General features: G+C 45.3%; 1 protein-coding gene across 3 annotated transcripts in view; it reads left to right on the top strand.

The window, feature by feature from the left end:
- The window catches only part of FRMD3 (FERM domain containing 3), a 137,820-nt gene that overhangs the window by 53,992 nt on the left and 69,337 nt on the right, over positions 1 to 14,491 (top strand). For all 3 annotated transcript variants that reach the window (XM_083403445.1, XM_083403446.1, XM_083403444.1), the window contains one exon: positions 1,538 to 1,642. In XM_083403445.1, the coding sequence (XP_083259571.1) occupies positions 1,538 to 1,642 (105 nt within the window). The remainder of the gene's footprint in view (positions 1 to 1,537; positions 1,643 to 14,491) is intronic.

The following is a 14,491-nucleotide window of genomic DNA, read 5'->3' as shown; positions in this document are numbered from 1 at the left end:
AGAGTACCAGACAGGCAGCTCACATAGCAGTGCATCACAGGGCAGCACTGTATGGCTTGATCACAACTCTGCTGCTGAGGAATTGGGGCACTCAGTTGCCACAAGCAACCAGACATGGGTTAAACGCCAAAGCTCATATAGCTCTTCAAATGCGTACTTGAGCAGGGGCAGCCAGCATATTGTCCTCTTGATGTTGTTGGACTATAGCTGCATTGGCCTCTTGATCCACCCCCATCGTTCTGCCTGGACGCTGAGGTCCAGCTCCGAGGGCCTTCTGGCGGTTCCCTCATTGCGAGAAGCAAAGCTACAGGGAACCAGGCAGAGGGCCTTCTCGGTAGTGGTGCCTGCCCTTTGGAACGCCCTCCCATCAGATGTCAAAGAGATAAACAACTACCTGACATTCAGAAGACATCTTAAGGCAGCCCTGTTCATGGAAGTTTTTAATCTGTGACATTTTAGTGCATGTTTGGTCTCTGTGGAAGCCGCCCAGAGTGGCTGGAGAAACCCAGCCAGGTGGGCGGGGTACAAATAATAAATTACTATTATTATTATTATGATGATGATGATTAGGGACTATAGTTGCAATAGACCATTGGCCATCTGTGGCTGATGGTTCAACAAGATGATCCGAAGGGCACCACGTTGGCTACCTGTGTACATGAGCGTAAAGGAGCTATCTGATTGCATTTCTGCCTAGCTGCTTATAGATCCTGGTACTTGTTACTGTATATACCAACTACATTTCCACTGAATGAGATTCTCAAAATGAGTGGTACTAACAAACTTGCATCTCAGTCATCGTATCTTTTGTTCAAACTTGTCTGTTGCTCATGTACCTATTTAGTATAGCTTTTGGTTTAGAAGAAGAGCTTTGTTGTTGGTTTGAATAAAATGATTGCATTATTCAGCCTTTGATCAGGTACTAATTAACTCAAGTACTCTGTGTATAGGGATCAGGAAGATTGATAATCCAATAAAATGAATGGATTAGAGAGTAAATCCTTGAATGCTGTTGTTCTTCGCTTCATGCTTATCTATTTTTTTGTAATAGAAATGCCATTTCCAGGTGTTGTGCTTGTAAGATGTTTGGTTAAAAATGATATTTTCCTTCTAGGACTTTTTAGCTTCTTAGCTAATTGAATAATTGGACACTTTGCTAAAGTGTTTTTCACAATGCCAGATCCAACAGGCTATTCACATTCTTATGATCTTAAGCAAACACACATTCGAGCCCCTTTCAGACCTTGTGTCTGAACCCAACAAGATGGGAGGTGGAAGGGGCAGAATCAGTGTGCCCAGCCGTACACTACATTCACTCTTAAAACTTTGTCATGCCTGAGAAAGATTTTAGACTGGTGAAACTGTGGTGCTGATTGAAGGAGAGAATAGAATAGAATGGAATAGAATCCCCACTTCATGAAGCAACATAATTAATATATAAAGTGTGTTTAAACATTAATTTCAAAAGCTAGGCATAATAATTATGTAGAAATAACCTATAGCCTTACTATATATATGTGTCCTTTTTCCTTTTCAGAGAGAGACCAAAGGCCAGTTTCTCATAGATCATGTTTGCAATCATTACAGTTTGCTGGAGAAAGACTACTTTGGCATTCGCTATGTGGATCCTGAAAAACAGCGGGTATGTATATGAACTCTGAACAGAGTGCATTTGTCAATTTGTGTCAGGTCTGTAAAACTGCTAAGCTGGCAAGCAGAACCAATAATTTCTTCTCATTTTCATTGCCCTAGTATAGATTCCTCAAATTCTGATGTCATAAGGGTCAGGGGTAAGTGTTAAATCCCCATTTATTGTGTTGATGAGGAATCTACAATATACTAGGACAAGTGCAAGAGTTCTCCTGTGTGGGATGGTTAGGACCCTGCCAGTCTCTGAGCTGAGATACATACTACAGTTGCCATGGGGATCAGTATCCCTGGGGTGGCTATAATGTGTAGCCTAGCTGTATCTCTTCCCTGTTACTCAGTCAACCCTTTTTATAACATGACCAGGGGAGCCACAAATGTAGAAGCTGAAGATCCACAGATCCACTTCCACATTATGCCACAGCATTTTGATGCTAGCCTTTTCATGGTCTGGAACATATATAAACAGTGCCGGATTTACGTACAAGCTAAACAAGCTATAGCTTAGGGCCCCACTCTCTCCCCCCCCCCCCCATTTCAGTTCAACAATTACTTTGATAAAATACATATTTTGTTATGTGCAAATGGCTTTAGATACCTATTAGGTCCATAAATTACCATATAGCATATATTCAACACAAAAAACAGTGACAATTTGTTGTTGACAAAGGACAGCTGGACATATAAAAGACCCCATTAACTTCAGTAGCTTAGAGCCTCCTATATAAATATAGGAGTCTTATTATTATTGTTTTCACTATAGTTCATACCGTTAGAGCCACATTGGTATTTGGGTACCTTTGAAACTAAGATAATGGTTTAAAAATAGACATTCAAAGAATTAGTGAATTAAAGAATTTAAGTTTTGCATATTGCTCCACATTTTAAATCAAATCATTCCCTCCCCACTGCTCTGGGTTAATCTTCTTAGATTATAATAGTGGGGTTATGAATACATAAGTTGTGTTCTGAGAAGCTACATCCTAGAAGCTTGCAAATGTAATGCAAGATTTGTGACTGCAAATAAATCACAGGAACAATAAGGCTGGAAGATGCGGCTGGCAAGTGGCTGTTGCAAATCTTCAACTTGCAAACAATAGAATCCTTAGAAAAGCTTTCAAAGCCTTTTTCAAAACTATAAATCTTCCAGCAAAGGAAGCCTCCTAGTTTAAAATGATAACAATGGGAGCTATTTACCAGTGACCTCAGTAAATGACTATTAATATTGTGTATTAATAGGCAAACATTTAGTTTTATACTGTGAGTGGGAAAATTCTAACTGAGTGTTACTGTTGTGCCTCACAGAAGTTGATGCACCCTTCCTGCTAAGGATTTGAAATAGCAATAGAAAAACTCCATCTTCTCATGCTTAACATCCTATTCATTTTAAATGAAGAAATAAAATTACTTCAATTTTTAGTGATTTTCCAAAAGTCCATTTTTAAATCTTCTGTATGGGGTTTTGATGTCCATTACATCTGTCAACCTCAAACCATAACACCTATCAATCACTGCTAGTTGGAAACACTTTTTACCTCCCCTCCTTGGAAAATGCACTTAAGAGGTTTCCACGTGTGGTCGTCACTTGGTTTTGCATATATTATGCACTTAAATTCCCATTGTATGTTGAACACTATATCAACTACTCTTTGGAATTGTATATTTTACCGCTGCAAGCAGCTTTGAGACCGACATGGTGAAAGTGGGATATAAATCTGTAAATAGATGAATAAAGATAACATTAAAAAGGTAAAGGTAAAGGTACCCCTGCCCGTACGGGCCAGTCTTGACAGACTCTAGGGTTGTGCGCCCATCTCACTCAAAGAGGCCAAGGGCCAGCGCTGTCCGAAGACACTTCTGGGTCACGTGGCCAGCGTGACATCGCTGCTCTGGCGAGCCAGAGCCGCACACGGAAACGCCGTTTACCTTCCCGCTAGTAAGCGGTCCCTATTTATCTACTTGCACCCAGGGGTGCTTTCGAACTGCTAGGTTGGCAGGCGCTGGGACCGAACAGCGGGAGCGCACCCCGCCCCGGGGATTCGAACCGCCGACCTTTCGATCGGCAAGCCCTAGGCACTGAGGCTTTAACCCACAGCGCCATCCACGTCCCTATAAAAATATGTTATCTCTGTAAAGATAACATTAGGAATGCATTATTCTGTTTTTTAAAATAGACAAAAATACATTGAGCTATGGCAATGGCTATGCATATTGGGTTGAAAGCAATATGCTTGTCAAGATGCTTCAGAGGCTCCCATGCCAATAAATATTATAAATAATACATGGAGATGTGCTTGCATGCTTTAGGTGGCAAAGACTCATATCTCTTGCCTTCCTTTAAATGATCACTACAGAAGCAACAGGTGATATTCTTGAGATGAATGGCAAATTTAAAAACAGATTTTTAAACACATTGGTAGTATCTCCTGAGGCTACTAAAGTTTTTTTGCTGGTTCAGTAGTTTGATGCCCCTGCCGGCCTGCCCACCGTCTCTGATTTCTGCTGCCTGAGTTTTGCATACAACCGAGTTTGCTTAATTTCAGTCTGTGCAGCTGCTTCTGCTTCCAGAACCATGTGGCTCAAACTCAGATTTATTGCTCATATTAAAGGACTCATCATGTTTATGAGTGCATTAGTTGTTTGCTGAATTGCACAAAAGTCAAGGATCTTCAAATGGAAGAGCTAACAAGCACACTTGGTTGGATAACATTGCCTCCCAATAATATTTTTATATCATTGGCAACATTTATTCTTGGAATTGATTTCTGTCAGAGCTTTATTTCTCGCCCAGTTTGCCTCTTTTTTCTTACGGTTTGTCCTTTTTTCCTTATGAAATTAATACAAAAGAATGTCTTGGTTTGAGTAAAATTGACAGAAACCCCTACAGATTTATGCACATAGGAGCCCAGGAAAATAATCATTTGCACTGTTGCACTGACTGGTAATAACTTGGACAAGTTGCTTTCTCACCTGCACAGCTGACTGCAAAACAGCTTACAATGTGAAAAGTATTTGTTTGTGACCTATATTAATGCTCATCTGGACCAAACCTTTTGGAGGGATAGCTTTTGAATTTATGTAGTCAACAGATGTGTTATCTGCTTTTACGCAGCAGTTGTGGCACTGTTAAGGACGAAATGACAGGATGTGCAATTTCCCCAAACCAGTAATTTTGGAAGACTCCTGCAGAGTAGCTAAAAGGAAGAAAGGAGAATAGCCTGCAGAAAACAGAAGTGAGAACACTGGATTTCTGTCTATGAGTAAACCATCTTACTTATTTTACCGGTTTCCCAAGTGAAAAGAACACCTACAAATTGTAGCCACAAAGGAAGTGCTGCCTGGAATTGTAGGCTATCACAATGGGCACCATGTAGAAGATTCTCTCTCTCCCTCACCCCAAATTTCCCTTGTAGTGTATATTTGCTTGGGCCATCACTTTGCCAGATTGGTTAGTAGTTGAGGATGACTTTAGCAATTCTAAAGAAACTTTTAAAGTAAACATCTAAAAAAATGTAACCATTTACACGTGTCCCTCCCCAAAAAAGAGGCAGGGGGAGAGAAAGGAAGAAAGGAAGGACAGAATGAAAGAAATCACCAAAAAGGAGGAAGAAAGAGGGCACAGATGGATATAAAATTTGCATATGTCGATTTATTTGTATAGATGCAAATTCAGAAAGCATTGCTTTAGAAGGCATGTAGTTTAAACATAAATACAAGGCATCTCACTGTAGCAGGAAAAACTACAACCAGGAGGTGTGTGTTGTGCCTGTTCAGTCTGCTGTCCAAAATGCTAACTGTGAATGGGGAACTTCAAGGCCTAGTCTCCTTTTTATGATTCTTTGTCCTGAAACTGAACTTGGAGCAGCTGACCCCAAAATAGAGGCGTGTCCTCTGTAAAGTAGGTCACATGGTCTTCCAAACAAAGGCCAAGATTTTTCTGGACCAGAGCCTTCATCAGATACATATATTAGAAGTGGGTTCTGGTCCATGACGGCCTATGCTACAATTCATATCTAAGAGGCTATAAGACTCTGTTTAAATTAGGGGTGGGAAACCAGTGGTCTTGCAGGTGCTGTTGGACTGCATGTCCTATCAGCCACAGCTAGCATGACCAATGGTCAGGGATGATGAGAGCTATAGTTGAGCAACTATGTGTGTGTGTGTGTTTCTGTTGAAAGGGCACAATGCAAAGCAGATTTTGAGTGGCATTGCCTGTGAGTAATGCTGGCAATATTTCAAGTAAGTCTGGCAGTAATAAACAAGGCTTTTAAATATTTAGTTCCCACCAAGTGGCAAATCTATTATGATGGCTGTTAAGTTGGTACGCTGGGATTTCCTTGCTTCTATAATGCACCCTCTCATGGCTTAAAGGAGGTTTCGCTTCTGAAAAATACTGCTAGTATTTCTGCATAGTTTCCGCATTCCTTGGTCTAGGGAACATTTTGAAACTTGTGTGTTTTCTAATTTGGAAGTGGGTAGCACTTTTAGATGTACAGAAACCTCTTCAGGTACTTAGCTATGTTTAGAGCTTTACAAAGAAAGCAAACAAATTTTCTGACTGCATGAAATGACAGGAACAATATAATTTTAAAGAATTTTAAAAGCCATTCCATTTAATCCTAGCAAATCTTAAGACTTCTGCCATAAAAGTCTATCTCATTGTTTGCAGTTGTAGCAAACCTTCCTGAAACAACCACCCCCCCACCCCATTTTATTTAACTGAATATTGAAACAAATCATTCAGCACTGCAATATTCTGGCACTTCGAAATTTATTTAATATAGAACTTGTATCTTAGAAAATGAAACGTGAATAGAAGGTTAAGCAATGCAGTTTTTTTTTTTACTATATTTGTTATCTTCATCTGAATCATGCCACACAGCACCTTTTGCATAACGCCAAAGCACATTTGGTACATACTGCACTGACAATGCAGAATTCTCTGGAGGTGTCAACAAAACTGTAGATGTGGCGACTGAGCAGAAACCGTATACCTGGATTTTCTGCAAGCTTTTACAGAGTTATGTACTTCCCTTGTACCCTGTGGGTTAGGCTGATTATGGGCCCAAGGCCACTCAGTGAAGTGTTTATTCTGCCAAGGGTGGCTGTTCTGTTGGCAGACATTGTTGGATTGCACCACAGACCATGCAGGGGTTCGTTCAGCTGAACCAACCACTATGCATCTTTATTTGCTCATCCTGTATCTAGTAATCCAGTTGTCTAAATCACGCTAAACATCAGTGTCAGGGAACTGCCATCGGCAGCACCGGAGGTGCCAAGGCTCTCTGAGGGAAAGGGAGACGTAACACCTGAAGAAGGAACCAGTAGGGGGCGAACAGGAATGTCAAGGGAAGGAGAGTCGGAGGAATGGCTCAGAGATGCTTCCAGTGAAAATAGTGGGGATGTCTCAGAACCACCTATAGGGACACCCGTTCCTCGCCGGAAACTGTCACGCAGAGAGGCCAGAAGACGTGTTTCCGTTAAGGAGCTTTTATGTTGGAAACGTTTCCGAAAGCAACCACTTTCGGATTCTGCTAGCGACTGACGCAGCCATGCTGGAGGGGCTCCGTCACAGGCAGAGGTTTGAGAAGCTGTTCAAACTCTGAGGGATTGCAATTTACACACAAGCAGCTCTTCATCCCATCACAGCAATCCGAAAGTCATCGACAGCTAGCTTGTGCCAGGGAGAGGCATCATGAGCGAACCAGCAGGAACCGGAGGGGCAGCTGGAGGAGGTCCAAGCCTGGAGGAAAGGTATAGGACGTTGGAAATCCAGCTTGCCTTGCAGACGGCGAGGCTGGAAGAAAGGAGGGCTCAGGATGCAGAGAGGGGGAGGGAGAAAGCCACCCCACTCAACAGAAAGATGCCAGGATTGGTGCAGAAATTTGGGGGGGACCCCAGGAACTACCATGCCTTTAGGACAGAGATGCAATATGCTCTCAATCTGCAATTTGATGACTTCCCTGATGAGGAATCGCGAGTGGCTTTTGTAATTAGCCATCTCGAATCAGGGGCGAAGGACTGGGTTAGACCCTTGATGGCAGCAAATAATGAGATCCTAAAGGACACAAGGAAGTTTTTTCGTGCCATGGACCTGATGTTTTCCAGTGACATTGAGCAGGGAGGGGTGCGAAGGCAGTTAATGGCTTGCAAACAGGGAAACAGGACTGTCCGTGAGTACTGGACTGAGTTCACTATGTTGATTCATCGTTTGGGGTGGGAATTGACTTCTGAGCCCATTCAAATGCTGTTCGAAGAAGGTCTGTCTTCCTCCTTGAAAGATGAACTTTCCCGGAACCCCAGAGCAGAGTCTATGGACCAGCTGACTAAAGCCGCGCTAGCCATAGGAGCGCGCCAGGAAGCGAGGGCTTTGGAGAAGCGGGAGGGGAAAGGAGAACGTTGGAGGGAGCTCCGCATTCCAGACATTCCAGAGCAGCCTTTCCCGCCGGCAGAGCCGATGGAAGTGGGAACAGCGCGTGCGCGCACAGTTTCAAACATCGGTGAAGGGCGGAAGAAGGAGGGAAAGGGCGGGAAGAAATGCTATCTCTGCCAACAGCCAGGACACTTTGCCAGAGTCTGTCCACGGAGAAAGGAATGGCAAGGCATGGCGGGAGCTGTTGGGGGAGAGGAGGAGGAAAGCACAGAGCAAGTAAAAGCCAACGCCTGGCTGCCGTCGGGGCACAGCAGCCAGGCTCAAAAGCAGTGAGAGTGCCCGCACCAGAACCTCCCAGACCTGCTCTAGTGATAGAGGTGTTGCTAGAGCTGCCAAACGGACACCCCCTACAGATCAAGGCCCTGCTGGATTCAGGCAGCTCCTGTAATTTTATGAGTAAGGAGTTCGCAGCTGAGCACCAGATACAAACCCTCCCCTTAAGTAAACCCCTGCAGGTGACCACAATTGACGGCAGAGAGCTGTTGGGAGGAGAAGTGAACCAACAGACAGTCCCTATGATAATGAGGGTGGCAAGGCACACCGAGAGGATAGCGTTTAATGTGGCCACATTGGGAGGAGCTCCCATAATTTTGGGGATGAGCTGGCTGGCACTACACGATCCTCTGGTGGGCTGGCACCAGAGGGTGGTCTCCTTTGGGTCAGCGCATTGCCTGGAACACTGCAAGCAGGGGAAGGATCCAGGGGGAGCCAAGCTCACCTTAGCTGGGATGGAGGTATTGAAGCAAGGGGAGGTGCCTCCGCAATATGCAGATCTGAGCAACGTATTTAGCGAAAGGGAAGCGGACAAATTGCCGCCGCATAGACCCTTTGACTGTCAAATCAACCTACTCCCTGGGGCTCAACTCCCAGTGGGCAAGCTGTACGCCATGTCAGACAGGGAGATGCAGGAGCTGAGGGAGTTCATTGACAAAAACCTGAAGAGGGGTTTCATCAGAGAGTCCCGAGCGGTGGGGGGCAGCCCAGTGTTTTTTGTGGACAAAAAAAACACAGATAAGCCGAGACTTGTAGTGGATTTCAGGGCCCTAAACGCCGTGTCGGAACCCCTGGCCTTTCCTATGCCCCAAATTGATGACATTCTGACCAGGGTGAGGAAGGGGAAGATTTTTACAAAACTGGACCTGCGGGGGGCGTATAATCTGATACGAATAAGGAAGGGGGATGAATGGAAGACCACCATGTTCACCCCTTTGGGAGCATTTGAATACCTCGTAATGCCCTTCGGTCTCCAAGCCGGCTCCGCATGTTTTCAAAGTTTTATCAACCACGTCCTGGGGCCGTTGCTCTACAAGAATTGTGTGGCCTTTTTGGATGACGTGTTGGTGTATTCGGAAAATGAAGAGCAGCATGTGAGGGACGTGAGAGAAGTGTTGGGGCGGCTGCAAGCCAATCAGCTGTGGGTGAAACTGGAGAAGTGCCAGTTTCATGCCAAGGAGGTGGAATTCCTGGGGTACCGCCTGTCAAACCAAGGATTGGCCATGGATCCAGGCAAGGTCCAGGCGGTGCTGGAATGGAAGACACCGAAAACCAAGAAGGATGTGCAAAGATTCCTGGGGTTTGGGAACTTTTATCGGAAGTTCATCAAGAATTTTGCACACTTGACGGCGCCCATCACCGACTGCCTCAGTAGCAAGAAGAAATTTGTTTGGACGGCGGAAGCGGAGAGAGCTTTTGAAGAACTGAAAAGGGCTTTCGCTTCGGAAGAACAACTTCTGCATGTGGACCTACAGAAGCCCATGAGGGTGGAGACAGACGCGTCAGACAGAGCGGTGGGGGCTGTGCTTCTTCAGCCGGGAAGAAATACGTCGGAGTGGAGACCGTGTAGCTTTTTCTCGAGGAAGCTGAATAAGTCCGAGCGGAACTACACGGTGTATGACAGGGAACTACTTGCCATTCACGAAGCGTTCCGGAGGTGGAGACATTTATTGATTGGGGCACAACACAAGGTGCAAGTGTGCACCGACCACAAGAATTTGGAGTATTGGAGAACAGCTCGAGTACTCAACCAAAGACAAGTGAGATGGGCACAGGAATTTTCCAAATTCCACTTCGAGATTTGTTATGTACCAGGCCCAGAGAACGTCAGGGCGGACGCTCTCTCACGCAAACCAGAGTACTTGGAAGGGGAGGGGGCAAGCGAAGAAAGACATGTCATTCCTGAGGACCGCTGGGTGTGTGGGGCGGCGCTGGTGGGGAGACGAGAGCTGGTAGAAGAAACGGAAACTGACGAATATGCCCAAAATAAGCTCAGAGGCCTCAGGGGAGAGGGTGAGAGCCCGGAGGGTTTTGAAGAAAGAAATGGGGCATTGTATTACAAAGGGGCGCTGTATATACCAGAAGGTGAATTGAGAGGGAGGGTACTCAAGCAGTTGCATGATAGTCCCACGGCGGGACATTTTGGACAACACAAGACCATGTGGATGGTCACCAGGGAGTTTTGGTGGCCCAAGGTGAGGGAAGATGTAAAGGAGTATGTAAGAGGGTGTGACCAATGCCAGAGGGCCAAGGGGGAAAGAAGGGCGCCGGCAGGGTTATTGGAACCACTACCCACGCCAGAACGGCCTTGGGAGGCGGTATCAATAGATTTTATGACGGATCTGCCCAAATCCAAAGGGAAGACGGCCATCATGGTAGTAGTGGACCTGTTAACTAAGATGTGCCACTTTGTAGCATGTTCACATGCAGTGACAGCGGAAGAAACAGCGAAGTTGTTTGTAGAACACATCTTCCGGCTGCATGGCGCCCCCTTGAGGGTTGTCTCGGACCGCGGGAAACAATTTACTTCCAGGTTCTGGAGGAAGCTCATGAGCTTGCTGCACGTGGAGGTCAATTTTTCGACGGCCCGGCATCCTGAAACCAACGGGCAGGCGGAAAGAGCAAATGGCATCCTCCAACAATATCTGAGGTGTTATGTCAATGACAGAGGGAATGATTGGGTCGAAAAGCTGGCGCTGGCAGAATTTGCCTACAACAATGCGGAGCATGTGTCCACAGGGATGAGCCCCTTTTTGGCCAATTACGGGTGTCACCCCAGGGCATTCCCGGGGGAGGGAGGCGAGAGATGGAGCGTCCCAGCGGCCGAACATTTTGTAGAAGAGATGGAAGCGATCCATCGTCAACTTCAGCTCAACTTAGAAAGGGCCAAGGCTCAATATAAGAAGCAGGCAGACAAGAACAGGAGGGAAGGTGAAACCATAAGGGTGGGGGATCAGGTGTGGTTGTCCACCCAAGGGTTGCCGTTCAAAGGGGGTTGTAAGAAATTAAGACCCAAGAGATTGGGACCCTTTGAGGTCATTCAGCAGGTCAATCCAGTGGCTTTCAAACTCCGGTTACCCAACCACATGAAATTGCATCCAGTGTTCCACAGGTCATTACTGTCACCGTACAAGGGGGGAGGTGAAGGGGAGCACGCCAGGGGACCAGTCTTGGAAGAGAGGGAGAGCAGTAACCATGTAGCGGAAATCCTCGATTCCAGGTGGAAGGGCAATCAGGTGGAGTATTTAGTGGCGTGGGAAGGGGAACCGGAGTCAGAAAACACTTGGGTGACAGCAGAGGAGGTCAATGACGAGGTTTTAACAGAAACGTTCCACCAAAGATTCCCGAGGAAACCACAGCCGGCAGCAAGGTTTAGGAGGGAGTATTTCGGCACCACAGACGAGGAAGAGGAACTGGAAGGATTCGCGGAGTCGGAGTTGGAAGAAGGAACGGACTCAGACGACGAGGAGTACCGAGAGAGTAGGAACCGCAACAAGTGGAGAAAGGTGTTCGAAACCTCAGACGATGAGGAAGGTTCCTTCCGGGGTTTTACCCCCTCCCAAACTGTAGGGGAGGAGACGGGAGAGGGTGAAGGGGGCCCTGGAGGGGAGGTGGATGTCAGGGAACTGCCATCGGCAGCACCGGAGGTGCCAAGGCTCTCTGAGGGAAAGGGAGACGTAACACCTGAAGAAGGAACCAGTAGGGGGCGAACAGGAATGTCAAGGGAAGGAGAGTCGGAGGAATGGCTCAGAGATGCTTCCAGTGAAAATAGTGGGGATGTCTCAGAACCACCTATAGGGACACCCGTTCCTCGCCGGAAACTGTCACGCAGAGAGGCCAGAAGACGTGTTTCCGTTAAGGAGCTTTTATGTTGGAAACGTTTCCGAAAGCAACCACTTTCGGATTCTGCTAGCGACTGACGCAGCCATGCTGGAGGGGCTCCGTCACAGGCAGAGGTTTGAGAAGCTGTTCAAACTCTGAGGGATTGCAATTTACACACAAGCAGCTCTTCATCCCATCACAATCAGGAAGAACTTTTTGACAGTTAGAGCTGTTTGACAGTGGAATGGAATCTCTTGGTTGCGCTTCAAGCAACCCCTTCCCCTGAAAATAACTTTACACTGCCACGTAATTTTAGTTTAAGTTATTGGGCGAAATTCAGGCCACAACTTTATTGATTACAGCAAAGTGAGCGGTGTTGGCTTAGGCATTGGCAACAGACTATAACTGACCCCTGCCTCTCTGGCTGGAAGTCTGAAAGGGTAAACACCAAACGAGGGAGCTACATCGATGAAGCTCCCCAAATCTCTTTTCTGATGAGAGCAGCTTTTGCATCTCATTTGGAAACCAAGGACCCAGAGTCTGGAGGAAGAATGAGGAGGCACACAATGCCAGATGCTTGAAGTCCAATGTGAAGTTTCCACAGTCTGTGTTGATTTGGGGAGCCATGTCATCAGCTGGTGTTGGTCCACTGTGCTTCATTAAGTCCAGGGTCAATGCAGCCGTCTACCAAGAGATTTTGGAGCACTTCATGCTTCCTTCCAAAGACGAGCTTTATGGTGGTGATGATTTCATTTTCCAGCAGGACTTTGTCACCTGCCCACATTGCCAAAAGCACCAAAACCTGGTTCAATGCCCATGGGATTACTGTGCTTGATTGGCCAGCAAACTTTCCTGACCTGAACCCCATACAGAATCTATGAGGCATTGCCAAGAGAAAGATGAGAGACATGAGACCGAGCAATGCAGAAGAGCTGAAGGCTGCTATTGAAGCTTTCTGGTCTTCCATAACACCTCAGCAGTGCCACAGGCTGATAGCATCCACGCCACGCCACGCCTCATTGAGGCAGTAATTGATGCAAAAGGGGCCCAGACCAACTACTGAGTACATGTGCATGCTTCTACTTCTCAGAGGTCCAATATTGCTCTATTTGCAGTCCTCGTTTTGCTGATTTCATGTAATATTCTAATTGTCTGAGATTGTTAATTTGGGGTTTTCATCAGCTGTACGCCATAAACATCACAAATATAACAAATAAAGGCTTGATATATCTCGCTTTGCATGTCATGAGTCTATCTCATATATTAGTTTTACCTTTTAAGTTGAATTACTGAAATAAATGAACTTTTCCACAATATTCTAATTTTTTGAGTTTCACCTGTATGTAAGAGACAGGAACAACCCAAAGTATGACTAATTTAGATGCCGAGATAGCATATAAAGGCACATACGGAGAAGTGGCCATTTGACAATATTGTTAAAGAATACTTGGGTCCCCCCCCCCCCTTTAAATGTATTTTGAGCTTTGTGAAATGACCTTTCCGACACGGACGCTTTTTTTGCTGTGGAGCCATGCATAACATATAGGCCTACTCAGCATTGTGGATAAGGGCACCTGGCCTGGGAAATGGCGACTCAGGGACATCGAAATGCTGATCCAGGATTAATACAGTGCTTAGAAAGTGAAGAACATTACAGGTCAGCGCACAGCAAGCAATGGGATACCATTTTGCAGGTGCAGTTGCCTCCCTAGCAAAAGAAGATAGAGAGGTCACATTGCTTTAGCAATTAAAAAACACTTCTCTAAATATTTTCAGCCTGACACCTTCACAGATATTGAAATTAGCTCATAATAATGCATTTATGCCGTTTGATTTTGTCCACTCTGACCGTAAACACCATGGTTAATTAATTGAGCCAGGATGCAAACCTGACATTTTCAAATCACTTCAGCATATGAAGGTTTTGGTTCCATGCTTGTTAATATAGCAGATACTGTATTGATCCCTGTCAGTGATACTCATTTTCACCTTTTACATTTGTTGCTATAATTTAATTAAATTCTAATAATTTAATTTGCCTGCTCATGCGTTTCCATTTTGCTAAATTTGTATTTGAAGGAGAGATGAGTGCAGATTGATAGTAGGAGAAACTTCATAGGAATGAATTAATAAGCATTTTAATGAATTATTAAGCGGAAGTGATAGAAAGATTCCAGCTTTTTATCACATACCCCGAAAGCAAAATCTCAGCTTCTCTGGGACAGTTGTAATAAATAATAAGTGAAATGAATATAACCTCTTTTGCCAGAAGCTAGAACAAAAGAGGACAGATTGCAGTGGTTGAGTGTTGGAAGA

The sequence above is a fragment of the Podarcis tiliguerta genome (genome assembly GCF_965153285.1).
Source record: "Podarcis tiliguerta genome assembly, chromosome: 11".
NCBI classification, from domain to species: Eukaryota; Metazoa; Chordata; class Lepidosauria; order Squamata; family Lacertidae; genus Podarcis; species Podarcis tiliguerta.
The sequence above is the reverse complement of the archived record's forward strand: the minus strand, read 5'-3'. Positions and strand labels throughout refer to the sequence as shown.